At 44.8% G+C, this 22,274-nt stretch overlaps 1 protein-coding gene and 1 long non-coding RNA gene across 2 annotated transcripts in view; both read right to left on the bottom strand.

Annotated features, from left to right (window-relative positions):
• Window positions 1–2,674: 2,674 nt before the first annotated feature.
• On the bottom strand, window positions 2,675–5,427 carry LOC140731940 (uncharacterized). The gene is made up of 2 exons (XR_012099946.1): window positions 5,340–5,427; window positions 2,675–3,216 (listed from the first exon to the last, which is right to left on the bottom strand). It is a non-coding gene; the product is annotated as an uncharacterized lncRNA (long non-coding RNA).
• Window positions 5,428–5,722: 295 nt separating this feature from the next.
• Window positions 5,723–22,274, bottom strand: part of LOC140732507 (SLAM family member 8-like) — a 68,845-nt gene continuing 52,293 nt past the window's right edge. The window contains exon 4 of the mRNA XM_073055274.1: window positions 5,723–5,946. Within this exon, the coding sequence (XP_072911375.1) occupies window positions 5,723–5,946 (224 nt within the window). The remainder of the gene's footprint in view (window positions 5,947–22,274) is intronic.

Genomic DNA, 22,274 nt, shown 5'->3' with positions numbered 1-22,274 from the left:
TGTATCTAGGAATAATTGTTCCTGGGCATGGAAAAAGCCAGGGTCTAAATAAACTTCGGCAACTAGTCTCTCCAGACCAAAACCTATGGCCCCACCAAAGAACTTAACAAATAGGAGTAATGCCATCTGGCCCATTGAACTCACTCTGGCATTCAATAAGATGATGGTTGATCTGTCCATGGACTCATCTCCACCTACCTGCCTTTTCCCCATATCCCTTAATTCCCCTACGACACAAAATTCTATCGAAACTTGTTTTAGATATGTTTACTGAGATAGGCTCCACTGCTTCTTTGGGCAGAGAATTCCACAGATTCACCACTCTTTGGAAAAGCAGTTCCTCCTTATCTCCGTACTAAATCTAATGCCACAAATCTTGAGGCTATGTCCCCTAGTTCTAGTCTCATCTGCCAGTGAAAACCACCTTCTTGCCTCCATCTTATCTATCCCTTTCATAATTTTATCTGTTTCTATAAGATCTCATCTCATTCTTCTGAATTCCAGTGAGCACAGTTCAAGGAGACTCGATCTCTCCTCATAGCCTAACCCCTTCATCTCTGGAATCAACCTCGTGAACCTCCTCTGCACCGCCTTCAAAGCTAGTAGATCTTTCCTCAAGTAAGCAGACCAGAACTACACTCAGTACTCCAGGTGTGGCCTCACCAGTAACCTGTACAGTTGCAGACTCTTGAATTCAATCCCTCTAGCAATAAAGGCCAACATTCTATTGGCCTTCTTGATAGTCTGCTGCACTTGCAACCCAACCTTTTGTGATTCATACACAAGCACTCCAAAGTTCCTCTGCACAGCAGAATGCTGCAATTTTTTTTACCATTTAAATAATAATCTTCTCTTCCATTTCTTCCTTTCAAAGTAAATGACCTCACATTTACCAACATTGTACTCCATCTGGTATGGCATTGCTCACTCACTTAACCTATCTGTATCTCTCTGCAGACTCTCTGTATCTTCTGCACAATTTGCTTTTTCACTGAATTTAGTATCATCAGCAAACTTAGATACGTTACACTCAATCTCCTCTTCCAGATCGTTAATGTATGTCATGAACAGTTGCGGGCCCAGCACCAACTCTTGTGGCACTCCACTCAGTACTGATTGCCAACCAGAGTAACACTCATGTATACAAACTCTGTGCTTTCTATTGGCTAACCAACCCTCTATCCATGCTAATACATCACCCCCAATTCTATGCATCCTTATCTTATGGATAGGTCTTTCATGCGGCACCTTATCAAACACCTTCTGGAAATACAAGTAAATAACGTCCATTTGTTCCCCTCTATCCACTGCACTCATTATATCCTCAAAGAACTGCAGAAAGTTTGTCAAACAGGATCAGTATTGGCTGAATCCATGCTGTGTCTGCCTGACAGATCCATTTCTTTCCAGATGCCTGGCTATTTCTTATTTAATGATAGCTTCAAGCATTTTCCCAACTACAAATGTTAAACTAACTGGCCTACACTTACCTGCCTTTTGCCTACATCCTTTTTTGAACAATGGCATGGCATTTGCCATCTTCTAATCTGCCTGGAAATGCCCAGAGTCTAGAGAATTTTGGTAAATTGTCAGCAAAGCTTCTATAACTTTTTCTATGATCATCTTCTATAACTTCTGCCATTACTTTCAGTATCTTAGGATGCATTCCATCAGGACCAGGGGAATTGTCTATCTTCAGGCCCACAAGTTTGCTCAGCACTACCTCTTTAGTGATAGCTATTGTATCGAGGTCCTCACCTCCCATTGCATCCATAACAACTTTCTTTGGAATGTTACATGTGTCCTCCACTGTGAAGAAAGACACAAAATAATCATTCAAAGCCTCTGCCATTTTCTCATTTCCCAATATCAATTCACCTTTCTCGTCCTCCACATTCACTTTAGCTACCCTTTTCCGCTTTATATTATTATAAAAACTTTTACTATCCTTTTATATATTTTGTGTTAGTCTCCATGTAGACAAGACAAAAGAGATGATTGTGGACTTCAGGAAGGTGCCTGTCGACCACTCTCCATTGCACATCAGTGGCTCTGCACCTCAATAGACAGTCTAATCTGGACCTACATCTCCTCCTCATTCATCAACAAGTCATAGCAGTGTCTGGACTTCCTGAGGAGACTGGCCCCATTCCAACAACTCTCTACCAGTGCACCATTGGAAGTGTCCTGTCTGGCTGCATCATTGTGTGGTATGGAAGCTGCGAGGCATCGGACCGCAGTCCCTACAGAGGACAGTAAAAGCCACCGAGAGGTTCAGCAGGGCCTCCCTCCCCCGTTTGTCACATTTACTGGGAGTGTTGATAAAAGAGCCCAAAGTATTGATGAGGACTCCTTCCACCCATCTCAAAATCGCCACCACCATCAGGAAGGAGGTACAGAAGCAACAGGACTGGGACTGACAGGCAGGGAACAGCTTCTACTCCCAGGCTGTGAGACTAATGCCTCCCCTGTCAGCACCGAGGTCTCGTCACTCGGACAGTGAACAGCTTACTGGTCCTGCAGACTACATGTGCTCTGAATTACATTTTATTATTTGTGGTAATAACGTGATGTTTTATGTGTTGTGTGTGGTCTACGTCTTGTGGGTACGCCACACTCCAGAGGAATATTGTTTCATTTGGTTGTAAATAAAAACAGTCAGATGACAATAAACTTGAACTTGAGATGGTGATGGCAGATAATGGAGGCATCCGGTACCAGAGGGCATAGGTTTAATCTGAGGAGTAGAGACATTCGAGGGGATCTCAGGAAAGCAAGTTTGCAACTTGAAACACAGTTCTCTTACAAGATTTGAAAGTATCTGGTGAGCTGTCAAAGCACAGAGGCTACAGAGCAAGTGTTGGTGAATGGGTTTGGTACAAATGGTACTCGGTGAGCTGTATGAACAGGAAGGGTGAAGGATGGGGTGGGCAAGTTACCCGATATACATGTTCTACCTACCCCACCCACACCTACCCTCATGGGGGCACTACCTGGGCCACAAGAGAAACCCATTGCCATATCTGCCCCTCCCACCATCCCCATCCTGATTTAATATCGAAGCACTCGCAACAGTGGCTGTAGAACACGGATCACATCCATGGAGGATGGTTGTCTCCTGGTTCACAATGGGTGGGTCATTTGTGGGGACCTAGGAGCCTTGACGGTGTCATACACGGTGGGAGGAACCTCCATCATCTCCACTTGACTGTGAGCCTGCAGAGAAAGCACAGATTTCAGAGACGAGATGCAATCCTGGACACAGTAAATGTAAGTGGGAAGACAAGACCATTCTCTCATTCTGCAGATACCCTCATTCCTCAACACTACCTACCCCTTCACCAATCTTTATATTATCCACAAACTTTGCAACAAAACCATCAGTTTTGTGATCAGAATCACTGACGTATAACATGAAAAGTCCCCAACACCAACCCCTGTGGAACACCACCGGTCACCAGCAGACAACCAGACAAATTCCCCTTTATTCCCACTCTTTGTCTCCTGCCAATCAGACAATCGTCTGTCCATATCGAGAAAATGTGTAATTGCTGGAAATCCAAGCAACACCCGCTGAATACTGAAGGAACAGAGCAGGCCAGGCAGCGTCTATGGAAATAGTCTCAGACTGACCCTTCGTCAGGACTGGAAAACAGATGAGAAGTCAGAGACAGAAGGTGGGGTGAGGGGTGGGGAGGAAGAAGTACAAGGTGGTAAGTGATGGGTGAAACCGGGAGAGGGGGAGGGTGAAGCAAAGAGCTGGGAAGTTGATCAGTGAAAGAAATAAAGTTCTGGGAGGGGGAATCTGATATGAGAGGTGAGAAGACCATGGAAGAAAGGGTAGGGAGGGGCACCAGAGGGAGGTGAAGGGCAGGTAAGGAGATAAAGGAAAAGAGGGAATTGTGAAGGGGAGAGGCAATTACTGAAAGTTTGAGAAATCCAAGTTCATGCCATCAGGTTGCAGGCTACCCAGATAGAATACAAGGTGTTTCTCCTCCAGCCTGAGTGTGACCTCAGTGCTGAAGCAGAGGGTGTTGTGGACTGACATGTCAGAATGGGAATGGGAAGTAGAAGTGACATGGGGGCCACTGGAAGATCGTGCTCTACCCCAGCCAGCTCTCTCTCATACCTCCGTAATACCCATTGTACCACTAATAAATCTCACTTCAGCTTCTCCCTCTCAGACTGCAGGGGGTGGATCTATCATATCATCATCACTTTCTTCTAGGGATCCTTTACCTTAAGCTCCCTGAAATCTGATCAGATGGCAGTGACTGGGTGTGAGGGTATAATCTACCCCAGTGACTGGGTGTGAGGGTGTAATCTACCCCGGTGACTGGGTGTGAGGGTATAATCTACCCCAGTGACTGGGTGTGAGGGTTTAATCTACCCCAGTGACTGGGTGTGAGAGTAATCTACCCCAGTGACTGGATGTGTGGGTGTAATCTACCCCAGTGACTGGGTGTGAGAGTGTAATCTACCCCAGTGACTGGATGTGTGGGTGTAATCTACCACAGTGACTGGGTGTGAGGGTATAATCTACCCCAGTGACTTTGTGTGTGGAGACAGTGCAGCCCGGTGAATGGGTGTGTGGGGGAGTGTATCCCAGTGAGTGGACACTGTACCCAGTGACCGAGCGGGTGCGGGGGTGTGGACAGCGTACCCCAGTGACCAGGTGTATGGAGGGGGAGGACAGTGCACCCTGTGACAAGGAGTGTGTGGGTGGGGCGACAGTGTGCCCTGTGACCAGATGTGGGGGGACAGGGTACCCCTGTCACTGTGTGTGTGGAGGACAGTGTATCCCAGTGTCCAGATGTGTGTGGGGGAACAGTGTACCCCACTGAATGGGTGGGGGGACAGTGTACTCCAGTGACCGGGTGCAGGGGAGTAAGTGTACCCCAGTGTCTGGGTTTGTCTGTGGAGAGGAGCTGTGACAGTGTACCCCGGTAACTGAGTGTGTGGGGGCAGTGTACCCCTGTATATGAGTGGGAATGGAATCTTGCTGCCCTGGTTGAACCAATATGAAGGTCACTGTTCAGTTTGAGGGGGATTCTCTTTGTTTATTGCCCGGGATCTCACAGAGCCTTTGCTTATGTTGCTCAGCTCTGTGGAATCTTTGACAGGACTGCAAGGGCGCTCAGCTTTGGCTCTCGATGAGCCTGTGATTGTCCTTTGTGCCAGCAACACCCAGTGGTCTGAGGATGGTCCGAGGACATTAAACTAGTACCCCTTCCCTAGGTAATGTGGCTGTCCTTCAGACTGTGAGAGTGGTCCCAGGGGATTGAAGAGTTCAGTCTGCAGTTTCCCCTCCCTTCACAGGGTAATACATCTCCTCTTACCATCTCGTTTCCCTCTGGAGGCTGCCGGTTGGTTGCTGGTCTGTTTATTGCCTGAACTTCTGAGTAAATAGTGCAGGTACTTGGGTCTGTGGAGCAGAGGAAGAGGAGATGAGGACCAGACCGCACCACAATGTTTCCTTCATACCCCAATTACTGTCACCCCTCTGCACCACATCCACTGCAAAGCCCCCATCTCTCCTGAACCCCTCCCTCATCTCTCCTTTCCCTCCCACCCTCCATGCACTGATTCCCTACTCCCTATGACCTCTTTATTCCTTTCTTCAACCACCCACCCCCTCCCTCTCCCACCTGCACCCCATCTCCTATTGTCCCCACACACCAACTACATCCCTTCTCCCACCGTTTGTCCCGAGATGTGAGGGTCAGGATGTGAGACACCTGCCTATACCGCTCCCCTGCTCCCCGGCCCTGCCCGGTCCTTCGGGTAGGACAGTTGAGTACTTGCCTCCAGGCCTGCTCCCTTCTGTTGTCCTCTGGGTGGAACACTTTTTCCGATAAAAGTAAGCCCCAAAGAAAATGCCAGAGATGCAACACATGGTGACTAGTACGACTAGAATGATTGAACTGTTGTTTGGTGATTTGATATCTACACCGGGGAGGAGAAAAAGCTTCAGTAAACAATTCCATTCTCACACTTCTACCTCTCGTCACTCCCTCCCCTCCATTACCCCTCATCACTGCCCCATCCTCCCTTACACCTCATCACTCCCCTGTCCTCCATTATCTCTCATATCTCCCCTCCCCTTCATTACCCCTCATCAATACCCTCCCATCCATTACCCCACATCAAAACCCTCCCCACAATTACCCCTTATCACACCCCTTCCCTCCATTGCACATCACTACCCTCCCCTCCATTCCTCCTCATCACTCCCCTCCCCCTCCATTACCCCTCATCACTCCCCTCCCCTCCATTTCCCCTCATCACTCCCCTCCCGTCCATTACACCTCGTCACTCCCCTCTCCTCCATTACCCCTCATCACTCCCCTCTCCTCCATTAACCCTCATCTCTCCTGTCCCCTCAATTAAACCTATCACACCTCACATCACTCCCCTCCATTACCCTCAATCACTTTTGTGCATTCCATTACCTCTCATCACTCCCGTCCATTCTAAGACCCCATTAATCTCCCCTCCATTACTCCTCATCACTCCCCTCTCCATTAACCCTCATCTCTCCTGTCCCCTCATTACCTCGATCACTCCTCACATCACTCCCCTCTGTTACCCCTTATCACTCCCATCCCCTCCATTACCACTCCTCACTACCATCCCCTCCATAACCCCATCACTCCTGTTCCCTTCATTCCTCCTCATCGCTCCCCTCCCCTCCATTCCTCCTCATCACTCCCCTCCCCCTCCATTACCCCTCATCACTCCCCTCCCCTCCATTTCCCCTCATCACTCCCCTCCCGTCCATTACACCTCGTCACTCCCCTCTCCTCCATTACCCCTCATCACTCCCCTCTCCTCCATTAACCCTCATCTCTCCTGTCCCCTCAATTAAACCTATCACACACATCACTCCCCTCCATTACCCTCAATCACTTTTGTGCATTCCATTACCTCTCATCACTCCCGTCCATTCTAGTACCCCATTAATCTCCCCTCCATTACTCCTCATCACTCCCCTCTCCATTAACCCTCATCTCTCCTGTCCCCTCATTACCTCGATCACTCCTCACATCACTCCCCTCTGTTACCCCTTATCACTCCCATCCCCTCCATTACCACTCCTCACTACCATCCCCTCAATAACCCCATCACTCCTGTTCCCTTCATTCCTCCTCATCACTCCCCTCCTCTCCATTCCTCTTCATCACTCCCCTCCCCTCCATTACCCCTTATCGCTCCCTTCCCCTCCATTACACCTCATCACTACTCTCCTCTCCATTACCTTTCATCACTCCCTTCTACATTAACACTCATCAATCCCCTCCATTACCCCTCATCGCTCCCCTACACTCCATTATCCCTCATCGATCCACTCTCCTCCATTCCCCTCATCACTTCCCTCCACTGCATTACCCCTTATCACTCCCCTCCACTCCATTACCCCTCATCACCACCCTCCCCTCCATTACAACTCATCTCCACACTCCCCTCCATTACCCCTCATCACTCCCCTCCCCTCCATTACAACTCATCTCCACACTCCCCTCCATTACCCCTCATCACTCCCCTCCCCTCCATTACCCCTCATCACTCCCTGTATTACCCCTCAGCACTCCCCTCCCCTCCATTACCCCTGATCACTCCCATCCCCTCCATTACCCCTCACCAATATCTTCCCCTCCATTACACCTCATCACTCTTGTTCCCTTCATTACCGTTCATCATTCCCATCCCCTCCATTACCCCTCATCTGTCACATCCCCTCCATTACCCCTCATCATTCCCTCCCCTCCATTACCCCTCACCAATATCTTCCCCTCCATTACCCCTCATCATTCCCATCCCCTCCATTACCCCTCACCAATATCTTCCCCTCCATTACACCTCATCACTCTTGTTCCCTTCATTACCATTCATCATTCCCTCCCCTTCATTACCCCTCAACGTTCCCTCTCCTCCATTACCCCTCATCTGTCACATCCCCTCCATTACCCCTCATCATTCCCTCCCCTCCATTACCCCTCATCATTCCCTCCCCTCCATTACCCCTCATCACTCAAATCCCCTCCATTACCCCTCATCACTCCCCTCCCCTCCATTACCCCTCATCTCTCCCCTCTCCTCCATTTTTTGAATTTTATTTACAATTTTCCGTTTTACAAAGACAAAACATATAGAAGACATACAAAACAATACCAAGGAGATGCAGCTCCAGGTGGAGCACAGACAAATCAAATCAAAAACAAAAACAAAAAGGCTGCCAGACAGTTTACAAGATTGCATAAATAGACTTAAAATAAACGTTGACACAATAGTGGTATCACGGAAGCAATGTAAAATAAAATGAATAAAGGAATCCGGCTAGGCACCACACCCACTCATGAGATGAGACAGGTCAAGGTCACTATGTATGTGAGGTAATATGACACTGAGAAAGGCCCAAGAAAGGCCCCCACATTCTCTCAAATATATTCTGTGTACTGGGTTTGTGCAGACACAGTCTTTCCATTTGTATAATAGACAACATCTCCTTGAGCCAGTGTGCAAAGGTAGGTGGGGTAGTAGACTTCCAGGTCAGAAGAGTAAGTTTCTCAGCCACCACCATTCCGAGATGCAGAGCAATCTGCATGTCGTGCGGCAACTCAAGAGTCACTGCAGAACATCCAGAGATGGCGAGGTCGTGATTGGGCTGAATGTCTCTCGAATAGGCTTTTGAGAGCCACTCAAAAATTGTATAATGTAGGGCAAAACCAGAAAAGATGTGCTCGTGAGCCCTCGGCAGAGCGGCACCAGTCGCAATCAGGAGACACAGATGGGAAGATGCGATTCAGTTTTGTTTTTGAATAATGCAGTCTATGCATCACCTTGTACTGGATTAACCTGTAGCGTGAATGTTGAGGCATAGGTGGAAAGTGGAAAGCAGGAAGTGAGGAATATTTAACAACAGAGGCTTCCAGCTGTAGCCATGAAGGTTTTTCTTCGGTCTCAGCACCTGCACATTTCCAGTATGTAAGAGCCCTGGAGTTAGTAATGTTTGAAAATTGCCAGACCAAGACCGCCCTTCTTAAGAGGTTTGTGTAGGTGAGCCTTAGATATCCTGTGTGATTTATAGCCCCACACAAAGGGCAATATGATAGAGTCAAGTTTCTTAAAAAATGATGCATTTAAGTATATACGAGGAAATCTGCAGATGCTGGAAATTCAAGCAACACACACAAAATGCCGGTGGAACACAGCAGGCCAGGCAGCATCTAGAGGGAGAAGCACTATCAACATTTCGGGCCGAGACCCTTCATCAGGACCACCAGCATTTTGTGTGCATTTAAGTATATAGGCAGGTTTTGAAAAAGATATAGAAACCTGGGTAGGGTCACCATTTTGATCGTATTTACCCGTCCAATCAGTATCCTCAAATACCAGTTGCAAAATGAACAATACAACAGCATAACCTGAGAGCCAGTGTCCAGTATGGCTCTAGCATAAATACCCTCAATCCATAGAGACACACTGGAGCTTGACCCACTAAGACTTCAGAAATAGGGTTTTTTTGCTTTTGGGTGTTCCTTGATACACTGTTTGGAACGTGTTCCCCTGAGACACCAGGCTGTTCCCTCTCTCTGAAGTTTCCCAACTTCCACCTGAAGTGTCCCTCCTCAACACAGTTGTAGCAGACAATACCAGTCGCTCCCCTTTTGAAAGGACCACATTCAATAGCAGTCCTCTAGAGCTCAGTAAACGAGTGTGGGGAGGGGGCTTGTCTTACAAGGCTAAAAGCGATCATGTCCTGAGACTGTCCGCCCTTCACCACTTGGTCCACCCTTAATTGATTCACCTCAGCCAGTTGAATGGCTCCTTTACGCCGCAAGCAGCTCAGCTCTCCATCGAGCAGAAAAATGTAGGCAGGAAGCTTTTCCCCTTTCTCCTGGAACATGATCCTAAACCCCAACATAAGCTCCATTGGCCTTCCCGTCATGTCAAAAACACTTTCTAGTGCATGCATGGAGCCCATAGAAGTAGCAAAGGACATTTGAGGATGTCTCATCTCAGCAGCCGGAGCTGTCTTTTCACATTCTCTGACACTGCCACTCATCCAGCAGCTGAGATGTCTGCTCTGCCCAAATCTCATATTCCATCTCTCCATCGGGGTGGGCTTCAGTCCAAGAACATTCTCAGCCTACGATAACCTTAACTGTCCGTCGGATCACATTGCTACGTATCCACCAGGGACGTAATTGCCGCTACCAACTCAGAATGCTCACCCCTCACTGGATGTCTCAATAGACCTTCCACATCAGACCACTCATCCCCTCACTCCGCAGCAACGAGAACAACTTGTCTTTAAAGTATTCACCTTCAGCTTCCAATTCAGCACCTTCACCTACATCCCCTCCTCGCTGAAATTATGGATGGTCCATGGCCCTGCCTCTCCCTGGACGCCAATACTACCGGGCCGACCCATTTCAGTCATAATGTCATTGCTAGTCTGAACTAAAACAACATCTGTGCCTGCCTTCTAGTCAAACTGCTTTCCCTAATACTTTGACAGTGATCGTACATTTCCCTAATACTTTAACGGTGATCGTATCTTTCCCTAATACTTTGACGGTGATCGTAGCTTTCCCTAATACTTTAACGGTGACCGTACCTTTCCCTAATACTTTGACGGTGATCGTAGCTTTCCCTAATACTTTAACAGTGATCGTATCTTTCCCTAATACATTGACGTTGATCGTAGCTTTCCCTAATACTTTAACGGTGATCGTATCTTTCCCTAATACTTTAACGGTGACCGTACCTTTCCCTAATACTTTGACGGTGATCATAGCTTTCCCTAATACTTTAACGGTGATCGTATCTTTCCCTAATACTTTGACGGTGATCGTATCTTTCCCTAATACTTTGACGGTGATCGTAGCTTTCCCTAATACTTTGACGGTGATCATAGCTTTCCCTAATACTTTAACAGTGATCGTAGCTTTCCCTAATACTTTAACAGTGATCGTACCTTTCCCTAATACTTTAACAGTGATGGTAGCTTTCCCTAATACTTTGACAGTGATCGTATCTTTCCCTAATACTTTAACAGTGATCGTATCTTTCCCTAATACTTTAACAGTGATCGTATCTTTCCCTAATACTTTGACAGTGATCGTATCTTTCCCTAATACTTTAACGGTGATCGTATCTTTCCCTAATACTTTAACAGTGATCGTATCTTTCCCTAATACTTTGACAGTGATCGTATCTTTCCCTAATACTTTAACAGTGATCATATCTTTCCCTAATACTTTGACGGTGATCGTATCTTTCCCTAATACTTTAACAGTGATCGTATCTTTCACTAATACTTTAACAGTGATCGTATCTTTCCCTAATACTTTAACAGTGATCGTATCTTTCCCTAATACTTTAACGGTGATCGTATCTTTCCCTAATACTTTAACAGTGATCGTATCTTTCACTAATACTTTGACGGTGATCGTATCTTTCCCTAATACTTTAACGGTGACCGTACCTTTCCCTAATACTTTGACGGTGATCATAGCTTTCCCTAATACTTTAACGGTGATCGTATCTTTCCCTAATACTTTGACGGTGATCGTATCTTTCCCTAATACTTTGACGGTGATCGTAGCTTTCCCTAATACTTTGACGGTGATCATAGCTTTCCCTAATACTTTAACAGTGATCGTAGCTTTCCCTAATACTTTAACAGTGATCGTACCTTTCCCTAATACTTTAACAGTGATGGTAGCTTTCCCTAATACTTTGACAGTGATCGTATCTTTCCCTAATACTTTAACAGTGATCGTATCTTTCCCTAATACTTTAACAGTGATCGTATCTTTCCCTAATACTTTGACAGTGATCGTATCTTTCCCTAATACTTTAACGGTGATCGTATCTTTCCCTAATACTTTAACAGTGATCGTATCTTTCCCTAATACTTTGACAGTGATCGTATCTTTCCCTAATACTTTAACAGTGATCATATCTTTCCCTAATACTTTGACGGTGATCGTATCTTTCCCTAATACTTTAACAGTGATCGTATCTTTCACTAATACTTTAACAGTGATCGTATCTTTCCCTAATACTTTGACGGTGATCGTATCTTTCCCTAATACTTTAACAGTGATCGTATCTTTCCCTAATACTTTGACAGTGATCGTATCTTTCCCTAATACTTTAACAGTGATCGTACCTTTCCCTAATACTTTGACAGTGATCGTACCTTTCCCTAATACTTTAACGGTGATCGTATCTTTCCCTAATACTTTGACAGTGATCGTACCTTTCCCTAATACTTTAACGGTGATCGTATCTTTCCCTAATACTTTAACAGTGATCGTACCTTTCCCTAATACTTTGACGGTGATCGTATCTTTCCCTAATACTTTGACAGTGATCGTATCTTTCCCTAATACTTTAACAGTGATCGTATCTTTCCCTAATACTTTGACAGTGATCGTATCTTTCACTAATACTTTAACAGTGATCGTATCTTTCACTAATACTTTAACAGTGATCGTATCTTTCCCTAATACTTTAACAGTGATCGTATCTTTCACTAATACTTTAACAGTGATCGTATCTTTCCCTAATACTTTGACAGTGATCGTATCTTTCACTAATACTTTAACAGTGATCGTATCTTTCCCTAATACTTTAACAGTGATCGTATCTTTCCCTAATACTTTGACAGTGATCGTATCTTTCACTAATACTTTAACAGTGATCGTATCTTTCCCTAATACTTTGACGGCACTGAAAACCCTAATCAACAATTCATCTGGGCTGTGGATATCGATGCCGCTCAGAACACAAGCCTTAGTTATGTGTGATCACTTTAGATCGCACCAATGCTTAATCCCTGCCTCATGTCTTAATCACTTTCCTGGATAATAGTTTAACACAGGCTGAAACACAAACCCACTTAATCAATTCTCAACACAAACAAGAGAAAATCTGCACGTGCTGGAGGAACTCAGCATTTTCTATGTGTTAATCACTTCAACAAATTCAATCTGGGACGATAGCCCCCACAATGAAATCCCTTTTGACTGGGCGTTTCTAGAGACGCGGCTCGTTAACCCCTCGTTAACAGCCACCGGACTCAGCGGTGAGGAAACCACCTTTCCAGACTCCGCATGTCTAGGGTCGATATAACTTTAGTCCCATCAAACCTGGGAAGTTGGCATGTCTCGCCCACCCAAACCCCAATTTCTGTGAACACTGTGTAATTACTGCTCCCACGCAATCGCCCGGTGGCAAAAAAATAACAGAATGCACACTGCACAAAATTATAAAGAAAGTATATTTATGAATGTTAACTTAACCAAACAGTTAGTAAAGAAAAGAAAGAAAACAAAAGGACCCATCATTATTAGACTGTCAAATGAGCACAGGTTGGAGCTCAAACCTTCTGATGTACTGAGAGTCCTGACTCATTTTCACCAATCACCACTAGAATTCCCCCTCTTGGGCTCTATCAGACTGCGCAATCCCATCGGACCAAATCCTATGGCCAGTTCTCTTGAGCTTCTCTCTCCATCTTCTACCGAAAAAACCTTGACCCACCTCAGTTTCGCTCACAAAACCTTTCCCCCAGCATTCTCTGGAACCTTCTCCCAGTTTCATCATCCTGATTGGATGACACAAGATTCCTAAGCATCCTAACCCAAACACTTCCAGCAGCACACACTGCTTCCACAGAAAACCATTCAATGAAATACCCTACAACCTCAGCAGCAAAATCTTTACCGGGGGTTGCAGTAGAGGAGATAATTTAAAGTGAGAGAGGTGAATTTTAAATCAGATGTGAGAGGAAAGTTTTTTCTCTCTCTCTTTTAATAATATACCACTGAAAGTACTGAACGCCTAAAATAAGCTGTGCTGAGTGGAGGTAGAAGCAGATACATCAGGGACTGTAAGAGATGTTTAGATAGGCACGTGAATATAAGGAAAACAGAAGGATATGGACATTGTATAAGCAGATGGGGTTAGTTTACAGGTACAGGGGCCTCAGGACATATCCCACCAGGTTCAAGAATTTATTACCCCTCAACCACCAGTTATTCCCTCTGGTCTTGAACCGGGAGTGGGGGTGGGGGGGTACTCTTGAACCAGAAAGAATACCTTCACACACCTGAATGAACATATCAAGGGGTAAAACAGCATTAAATGAAGTTTTACAAAGTCTGCCCAGTTTCTTATACCATCTGTGACAAAGTAGCCAGTGAGCTAGATCGCATAGAGGCAGAAGGAGTTCTTTCGAAGGTTGCCTGGAGTCCATGGGTAACACCAGCGGTCCAGCCAAGAATAGGTCTATCAGGATCTGTGCTGATTTAAAGGTCACCATCAACCCAATACTGAAAGTAGATCGATACCCTCTGCCCAGGATAGAGGATATCTTTGCAAACCCACCTGGAGGGAAACATTTCAGCAAAGTGGACAGCTGAGGCCTAAGCACAGAAGGAGATGGAAGAAGAGTCCAAAGTGTTTCTCACCATGAACACACACAAAGGGCTTTATCACTATAATAGGGGTATTTCTGGAGTAGCATCTGCAGCTGTACACTGGCAGAAAGCTCTGGACCAGGTGCTGCAAGGCTGCCCAGGCACTCAGTGTTACCAGAGTGGCTTAATTGTTACCAATGAGGATAAGAAGGAGCATCTATCTCCAAAATCTCAAGACAGTGTTAAAAACATCAAAAATTTATGGGTTCAGAGAATGACACAAGTATGAATTCTTCAAACTGAGCATCACTTACTCTGGTCACACAATTGACACACAAGACTTACACAAGTGTGCTGGGAAAATTCATGCAGTGGTGGATGTCCCAAGGCCAAAGGACGTATCTCGGTTGTAGTACTTTTTTATGATTTGTCAATTACTATTACAGGTTCCTGCTACTGTGCTCCACCCCTTGGACTCATTACTACAGATTATGAAGAAATGGCAATGGAGAAAGCAATGTGAGGTGGATTTCCAAAAAGGCAAAGGAACTGGTGACATTGGACACTGTACTCACATTTAATGCCCTGGTTTTGAACATGTTTTATTGTATTTCTTCACTTATGCTGTGAGGTATTTTATTTTAGCAGTTTTTCTGCAAACACGGTGTGCTCAGTTAGTTAAGCTTCGTACATAAGTGTTTTTGGCTTCAGCTGAGATAAGGAGCCATTTGTTCAACTTAGGAATGTTACGTCAGCCAGTGGAGTTGGCCTTGTAACAGGTTGTAAGTCTGTTCAGTGGGATGCCATGAAATATTTGAGAGAGCTGGCTAGGATCAGACTTCTGAGGAACAGTGGGCTGGCTTTGATTTGGCTGATGTTGGAAGAAGAAAGTGTGGAGAAGAACACAGGGGAAGACACTCGCAGAATCCCGCCTGAAGGGGAGACCCTGTTGCAAGAATGTGCAGATGAATAGCAAAGAGGAGGAGTTAGCCAGTTTGTTTGTAACATTTTTTGAGGGAAGTTCGACCAGTGGCTGGTGACGTGGGTTCAACACCGTGAGTAAAGCGATACACCCAACTACTTTAGAAACGAGCTCTGATGTTTATGTGCACAGTTAGTCTGGTTTAACTGTAATGGTCCCTTTTTTCTTAACTTTTACTATGAAATGTTTGTTAAAGTTGAAATATCTGTAAATATACTTGCACTGTAAGTTTATGCTGGTGTAAGGTATAAATCACATAGAGGCAGAAGGAGTTCTTTCCAAGGTTGCCTGGAGTCCATGGGTAACGCCAGTGGTCCAGCAGCCAAGAATAGGTCTATCAGGATCTGTGCTGATTTAAAGGTCACCATCAACCCAATACTGGTGGTGGTATTAAGAGGAATAGATAGAGAGTACAACAAGTGCCTCTTCCCCAGGGCACCACAAGGGGACGTGGCTTTAAGGTAAGGGGTGGGAAGTTCAAGATGGATATTAGAGAAAGGTTTTTTACTCAGAGAGTGGTTGGAGCGTGGAATGCACTGCCTGCGTCAGTGGTGGAGGCAGATACAGTAGTGAAGTTTAAGAGACTACTGGACAGGTATATGGAGGAATTTAAGGTGGAGGGTTATATGGGGGCAAGGTTTAAGGGTCGGCACAACATTGTGGGCCGAATAGTCTATACTGTGCTGTAATGTTCTTTGTTCTTTGTAAGGTCTGTTATTTCCTGGCAAACGACACTTTGGCACGGGAAAACATTCACCGCAAATCTGCATTCCCTGAGGGGAACATTCAACTTTCCTATTTGGTTAAACCTGAATCATACCAGCCCTAGGTATGTATTGCTTATTGAAGTAATGTGTTCTCACCATTACGCATGCAATACTGAGTTATGTGGCTGTTGGCCAGAGTTAGCCTATGAAACAAGTTGGTTAGAAGCCTCAGTGAGAGGGTTATCCACATCATCCAGTGAAGCCTACCCATGATGCCTCACCTTACAGAATAGGTGTAATCATGTCACATGTTCTGAGTGATGTAGGCTTTGCATCACGCTCCCTAACCGCTGCAGATAAAAATCATGCAGATTGACAGAGGCGTTGAATCCGGTTTGGGGTGTAAAACATTTCAACCAGTACTTGTATGGTGAGAGTTCACCCTCATTACTGATCATCAACCACTGGTGTCCATTTTCAATCCACAGACGGGTGTTCCACTAACAGCAGCAGCAGAAATGCTGAGATGGGCTCTGATTCTTGTAAGACACAATTAGAACATTGACTACAAGAGAATGATTAATCATGGAAATGCTGATTGATTGTCCTGTTTACCCTTAGAAAAGGAACTAGCTGCAAAATTTACATAAGAGGACACATCCTTTGATGCATTCACCCTCATGCAAATCGAACGTCTGCCTGTTACAGCAGAGCTGATCCAAAGGGAAACCAGAAAAGATCTCTGATCTACATGGCCACCCAAAATGACTGGAGTGTGCTGCAGAAATTCCAGTCCCCACATTTTTACCAGCACTGGGATGAACTTGTCCTTGATGGAGTTTTCCTTGTGTGGGGATTGAGAGTTGTTGTACCATCCAAGCTGACAGCTGGAGTGTTGGAGGACCTACATGCCGGTCATCTAAATGTGGTCAAAGTGAAAGCTTTGACTTGAAGCTTTGTCTGGTGGCCTCGGATAGATCAGCACATCGAGCAACTTGCCATGCACTGTTCAGGTGAGAAATGGAAAAAGTAGATAGTAGAAAGAGAAGGAATCTGATAGGAGAGCAGAGTAGCCTATGGGAGAAGGGAAGGAGGAGGGAACTGAAGGGAAGTGAGGAGAAGGGGTAAGAGGAAAGCCAAATGGGAAATGGAATCATTTTGGGGGTTTTAACCAGGCCAGCTTGAAAAAGTCACTAAATAATTATCTTCAACAAATCATAAACACACTGGACCACTGTTACACCACCATTAAGAATGCCTACCGTGCTATTTCACGCCCTCACTTCGGGAAGTCTGATCACCTGGCTGTACTTCTACTCCTTGAGTATAGACAGAGAGTGAAGACTGCAACACCAGTCGTGAGGACCAAGAAGGTTTGGGCCAGGGAAGCACAGGAGCGCCTACAGAACTGCTTTGAATCGGTGGACTGGACTGTATTCAGGGATTCATCTTCAAGCCTGGATGTGTAAGCTGCAGTTGTTACCAACTTCATTAAAACCTGTGTGGATAAGTGTTTGCCTATGAGAGCATACTGTATAATCCCAAACCAAAAGCCATGGGTGAATCAGGAGATTCGCTGTCTGCTAAGGACGAGGTCTGTGGCATTTAAGTCTGGGGAGCCAGGTCTGTACAAGAAAGCCACGTATGATGCAGGGGGCTATTTCAAGAGCAAAGAGATGTTTTTGTGTGAGGTTGGAGACGAGATCAGATGCATGTCAAATCTGGCAGGATTTGCAGGGTATTATTTCCTACAAAGTCAAACCCAACAGCATAAACATAAGATCATAAGAAATAAGAGCAGGAGTCGGCCATCTGGCCTGTTGAGCCTGCTCCGCCATTCAATAAGATGGCTGATCTGGCCATGGACTCAGCTCCACCTACCTGCCTTTTCCTTTTAACCCTTAATTCCTCTACCATGCAAAAATCTATCCAAACTTGTCTTAAATATATTTACTGAGGTAACCTCCACTGTTTCGTTGGGCAGAGAATTCCACAGTCTCACTAGTCTCTGTGAAAAGTAGTTCCTCCTCATCTCCGTCCTAAATTTACTCCTCCGAATCTTGAGGCTATGTCCCCTAGTTCTAGTGTCACATACCAGTGGAAACAACTTCCCTATTTTATCTGTTGCTATAAGATCTCCTCTCATCCTTTGAATTCCGGTGAGTACAGTCCCAGGAGACTCAATCTTTCCTAATAGTCTAACATCTTTGTCTCTGCAATCAACCAGGTGAACTTCCTCTGCACCAACTCCAAAGCGGTATATCCTTCTTCAAGTAAGGAGACCAGAATTGCACACAGTACTCAGGGTGTGGCCTCACCGGCACCCTGTACAGTTGCAGCGTAGCCTCCCTGGTCTTAAATTCAATCCCTCTAGCAATGGAGGCCAACATTCCATTTGCCTTCTTGATAGTCTGCTGTACCTGCAAACCAACCTTTTGTAATTCATGCACAAGCACTCCCAAGTTCCTCTGCACAGCAGCATGCTGCAATTTTTACCATTTAAATAATAATCTGATCTTCCATTTTTCCTTCTAAAGTGGATGACTCAGTCTGCCAGACACTTGCCCACTCACCTATCTATATCACTCTGCAGATTCTCCGTATCTTCTGCACAATTTGCTTTTCCACTGAATTTAGTATCATCAGCAAACTTAGATACACTACACTTGGTCCCCTCTTTCAGATTGTTAATGTATATCGTGAACAGTTGCAAGCACAGCACCGACCCCTGTGGTACACCACCCACCACTGATTGCCAACCAGAGTAACACCCATATATTCCAACTCTCTGCTTTCTATTTCTGCTTTCTCCTCTATCCATGCTAATACACCAACCCAACCCTATGCTTCCTTATCTTATGGATAAGTCTTTTATGTGGCACCTTATTGAACGTCCTCTGGAAATCCAATTAAATAACATCCATCTATTCGCTTCTATCCACTGCACTCATTATATCCTCAAAGAACTCCAGTAAGTTTGTCAAACAGGACCTGCTTTTGCTATTTCTTATTTAATGATAGCTTCAAGCATTTTCCCAACTACAGATATAAACATATAACAATTACAGCACGGAAACAGGCCATCTCGGCCCTTCTAGTCCGTGCCGAACGCTTACTCTCACCTAATCCCACTGACCTGCACTCAGCCCATAACCCTCCATTCCTTTCCATATACCTATCCAATTTTACTTTAAATGACAATATCGAACTGCCTCTACAACTTCTACTGGAAACTCGTTCCACACAGCTACCACTCTCTGAGTAAAGAAGTTACCCCTTGTGTTACCCCCAAACTTTTGCCCCCTAGCTCTCAACTCATGTCCTCTTGTTTGAATCTCCCCTACTCTCAGTGGAAAAAGCCTATCCATGTCAGCTCTATCTATCCCCCACATTATTTTAAATACCTCTATTAAGTCCCCCCTCAACCTTCTATGCTCCAGAGAATAAAGACATAACTTGTTCAACCATTCTCTGTAACTTAGGTGCTGAAACCTAGGTAACATTCTAGTAAATCTTCTCTGTACTCTCTCTATTTTGTTGAAATCTTTCCTATAATTCGGTGACCAGATCTGTACACAATACTCCAAATTTGGCCTTACCAATGCCTTGTACAATTTTAACATTACATCCCAACTCCTATAATCAATGCTCTGATTTATAAAGGCCAGCATACCAAAAGATTTCTTCACCACCCTATCCACATGAGATTCCACCTTCAGGGAACTATGCACCATTATTCCTAGATCAATCTGTTCTACCGTATTCTTCAATGCCCTACAATTTACCATGCATGTCCTATTTTGATTAGTCCTACCAAAATGTAGCACCTCACACTTATCAGCATTAAACTCCATCTGCCACCTTTCAGCCTACTCTTCTAACTGGCTAAATCTTTCCGCAAGCTTTGAAAACCTACTACATTATCCACAACGCCACCTATCTTAGTATCATCTGCATACTTACTAATCCAATTTACCACCTTATCATGCAGATCATTAATGTAAATGACAAACAACATTGGATCCAGTATAGATCCCTGAGGCACACCACTAATCACCGGCCTCCAACCTGACAAACAGTTATCCACCACTACTCTCTGGTATCTCCCATCCAACCACTGTTCAATCCATTTTACTACTTCAATATTAATACCTAATGATTGAACCTTCCTAACTAACCTTCCGTGCAGAACCTTGTCAAAGGCTTTACTGAAGTCCATATAGACAACATCCACTGCTTTACCCTCATCAACTTTCCTAGTAACCTCTTCAAAAAATTCAATAAGATTTGTCAAACATGACCTTCCACGTACAAATCCATGTTGACTGTTCCTAATCAGACCCTATCCAGATAATTATACATACCATCTCTAAGAATACTTTCCATTAATTTACCCACCACTAATATCAAACTTACAGGCCAATAATTGCTAGGTTTACTCTTAGAACCCTTTTTAAACAATGGAACAACATGAGCAATACGCCGATCCTCTGGCACCATCCCATTTCAAATGACATTTGAGATATTTATGTCAGAGCCCCTGATATTTCTACATTAACTTCCCTCAAGGTCCGAGGGAAGATCCTGTCAGGACCTGGAGACTTATCCACTTTTATATTCTTTAAAAGCACCAGTACTTCCTCTTCTTTAATCATCATAGTTTCCATAACTACCCTACATGTTCCCCTTACCTTACATAATTCAATATCCTTCTCCTTAGTGAATACCGAAGAAAAGAAATTGTTCAAAATCTCCCCCATCTCTTTTGGCTCCACACATAGTTGTCCACTCTGATTCTCTAAGGGACCAATTTTATCCCTCACTATCCTTTTGCTATTAATATAACTGTAGAAACCCTTTGGATTTATTTTCACCTTATTTGCCAAAGCAACCTTGTATCTTCTTTTAGCTTTTCTAATTTCTTTCTTAAGATTCTTTTTGCATTCTTTATCTTCCTCAAGCACCTCATTTACTCCATGCTGCCTATATTTCTTGTAGATCTCTCTCTTTTTCTGAACCAAGTTTCCAATATCCCTTGAAAACCATGGCTCTCTCAAACCATGACATCCAAGACGGCGGCGCGACACAGCTTGCAGTGACTACTCCGGAGCTGATTATCTGTTATTTGTGAAGCAGGGTGCTGTGCGCAATCATAATTGGTTGAAAACGGACGTGGGAGCACGGAGGAACATCTGGAAATCTCCAGGAAGACCTTCTTCATTGCTGCTGCTGCAGTGAGGTCTGGTTCTCTGCTGGGAAGAACAGGCCCCCAGTCCTCGGGGTCACGTTGCCGATGGCCATTGGCGGGGGCATCTTAATACACACGGCAGAGGATGGTACTTGGAGAAGCTGTGCTGGAGGGGATGGTCAGAGGCTCAGAGTTTCAACGGACTCGGAGTCCGCTGTGATCAGGTCGCTTTTACTGTGTGCTGTGTCTGCAAGACTGGGTCCGGCAGTGCTTTCATTGTGTGCTGCGTGTGCGAGGCTGAGTCGGGCGGAGCCGTGGAAGTCCATAGCGGGGGTATTCCCTTCTGCCGCCAGCGTGGGATGACGAGTCAATCGGGACCCTGAGAACTTGTGGAAACTGTGTGGTGGTTTCTTTCAGACTTATAGTCTTTTAACTTCTTTGGACTATTTTTACTGTGCCCATGGTCTGTTTTTTTATCAATTATGCTATTGTTTGCACTGTTGTAACTATGTGGTTTTGTGCAGGTCTTGTAGCTTTAGTTTTTGGTTTTGTTTGTCTGGTGGGATTGGAGCTCCTTTCCGGGGAATGTGTTAAGATGGTAGCATGATAATAATATGCAGCAGCCTCTCCGTACTCTGGATTGGGGATTGCCAAATGTTATGTGGATTTTCTGGTGTAGTCTGTTCTGTCATGCGTTTTTGTGATATTCTGGAGGAACGTTGTCTCATTTTTTAACTGCATTGCATTTGTGGTTTCTAAATGACAATAAACTGAATCTGAATCTGAATCTGAAACTTTTAACCTTTCTTTTCAACCTAACATGAACATAAAGATTCTGTACTCTCAAAATTTCACCTTTAAATGACCTCCATCTCTCTATTACATCCTTCCCATAAAACAATCCACTCCTTCTAAATCCTTTCACATCTCCTCAAAGTTAGCCTTTCTCCAATCAAATATCT

This window comes from Hemitrygon akajei, chromosome 8 (genome assembly GCF_048418815.1).
Source record: "Hemitrygon akajei chromosome 8, sHemAka1.3, whole genome shotgun sequence".
Taxonomy (NCBI): domain Eukaryota; kingdom Metazoa; phylum Chordata; class Chondrichthyes; order Myliobatiformes; family Dasyatidae; genus Hemitrygon; species Hemitrygon akajei.
Note: the sequence above shows the minus strand (reverse complement) of the source record. Positions and strands in the feature narration are given on the sequence as shown.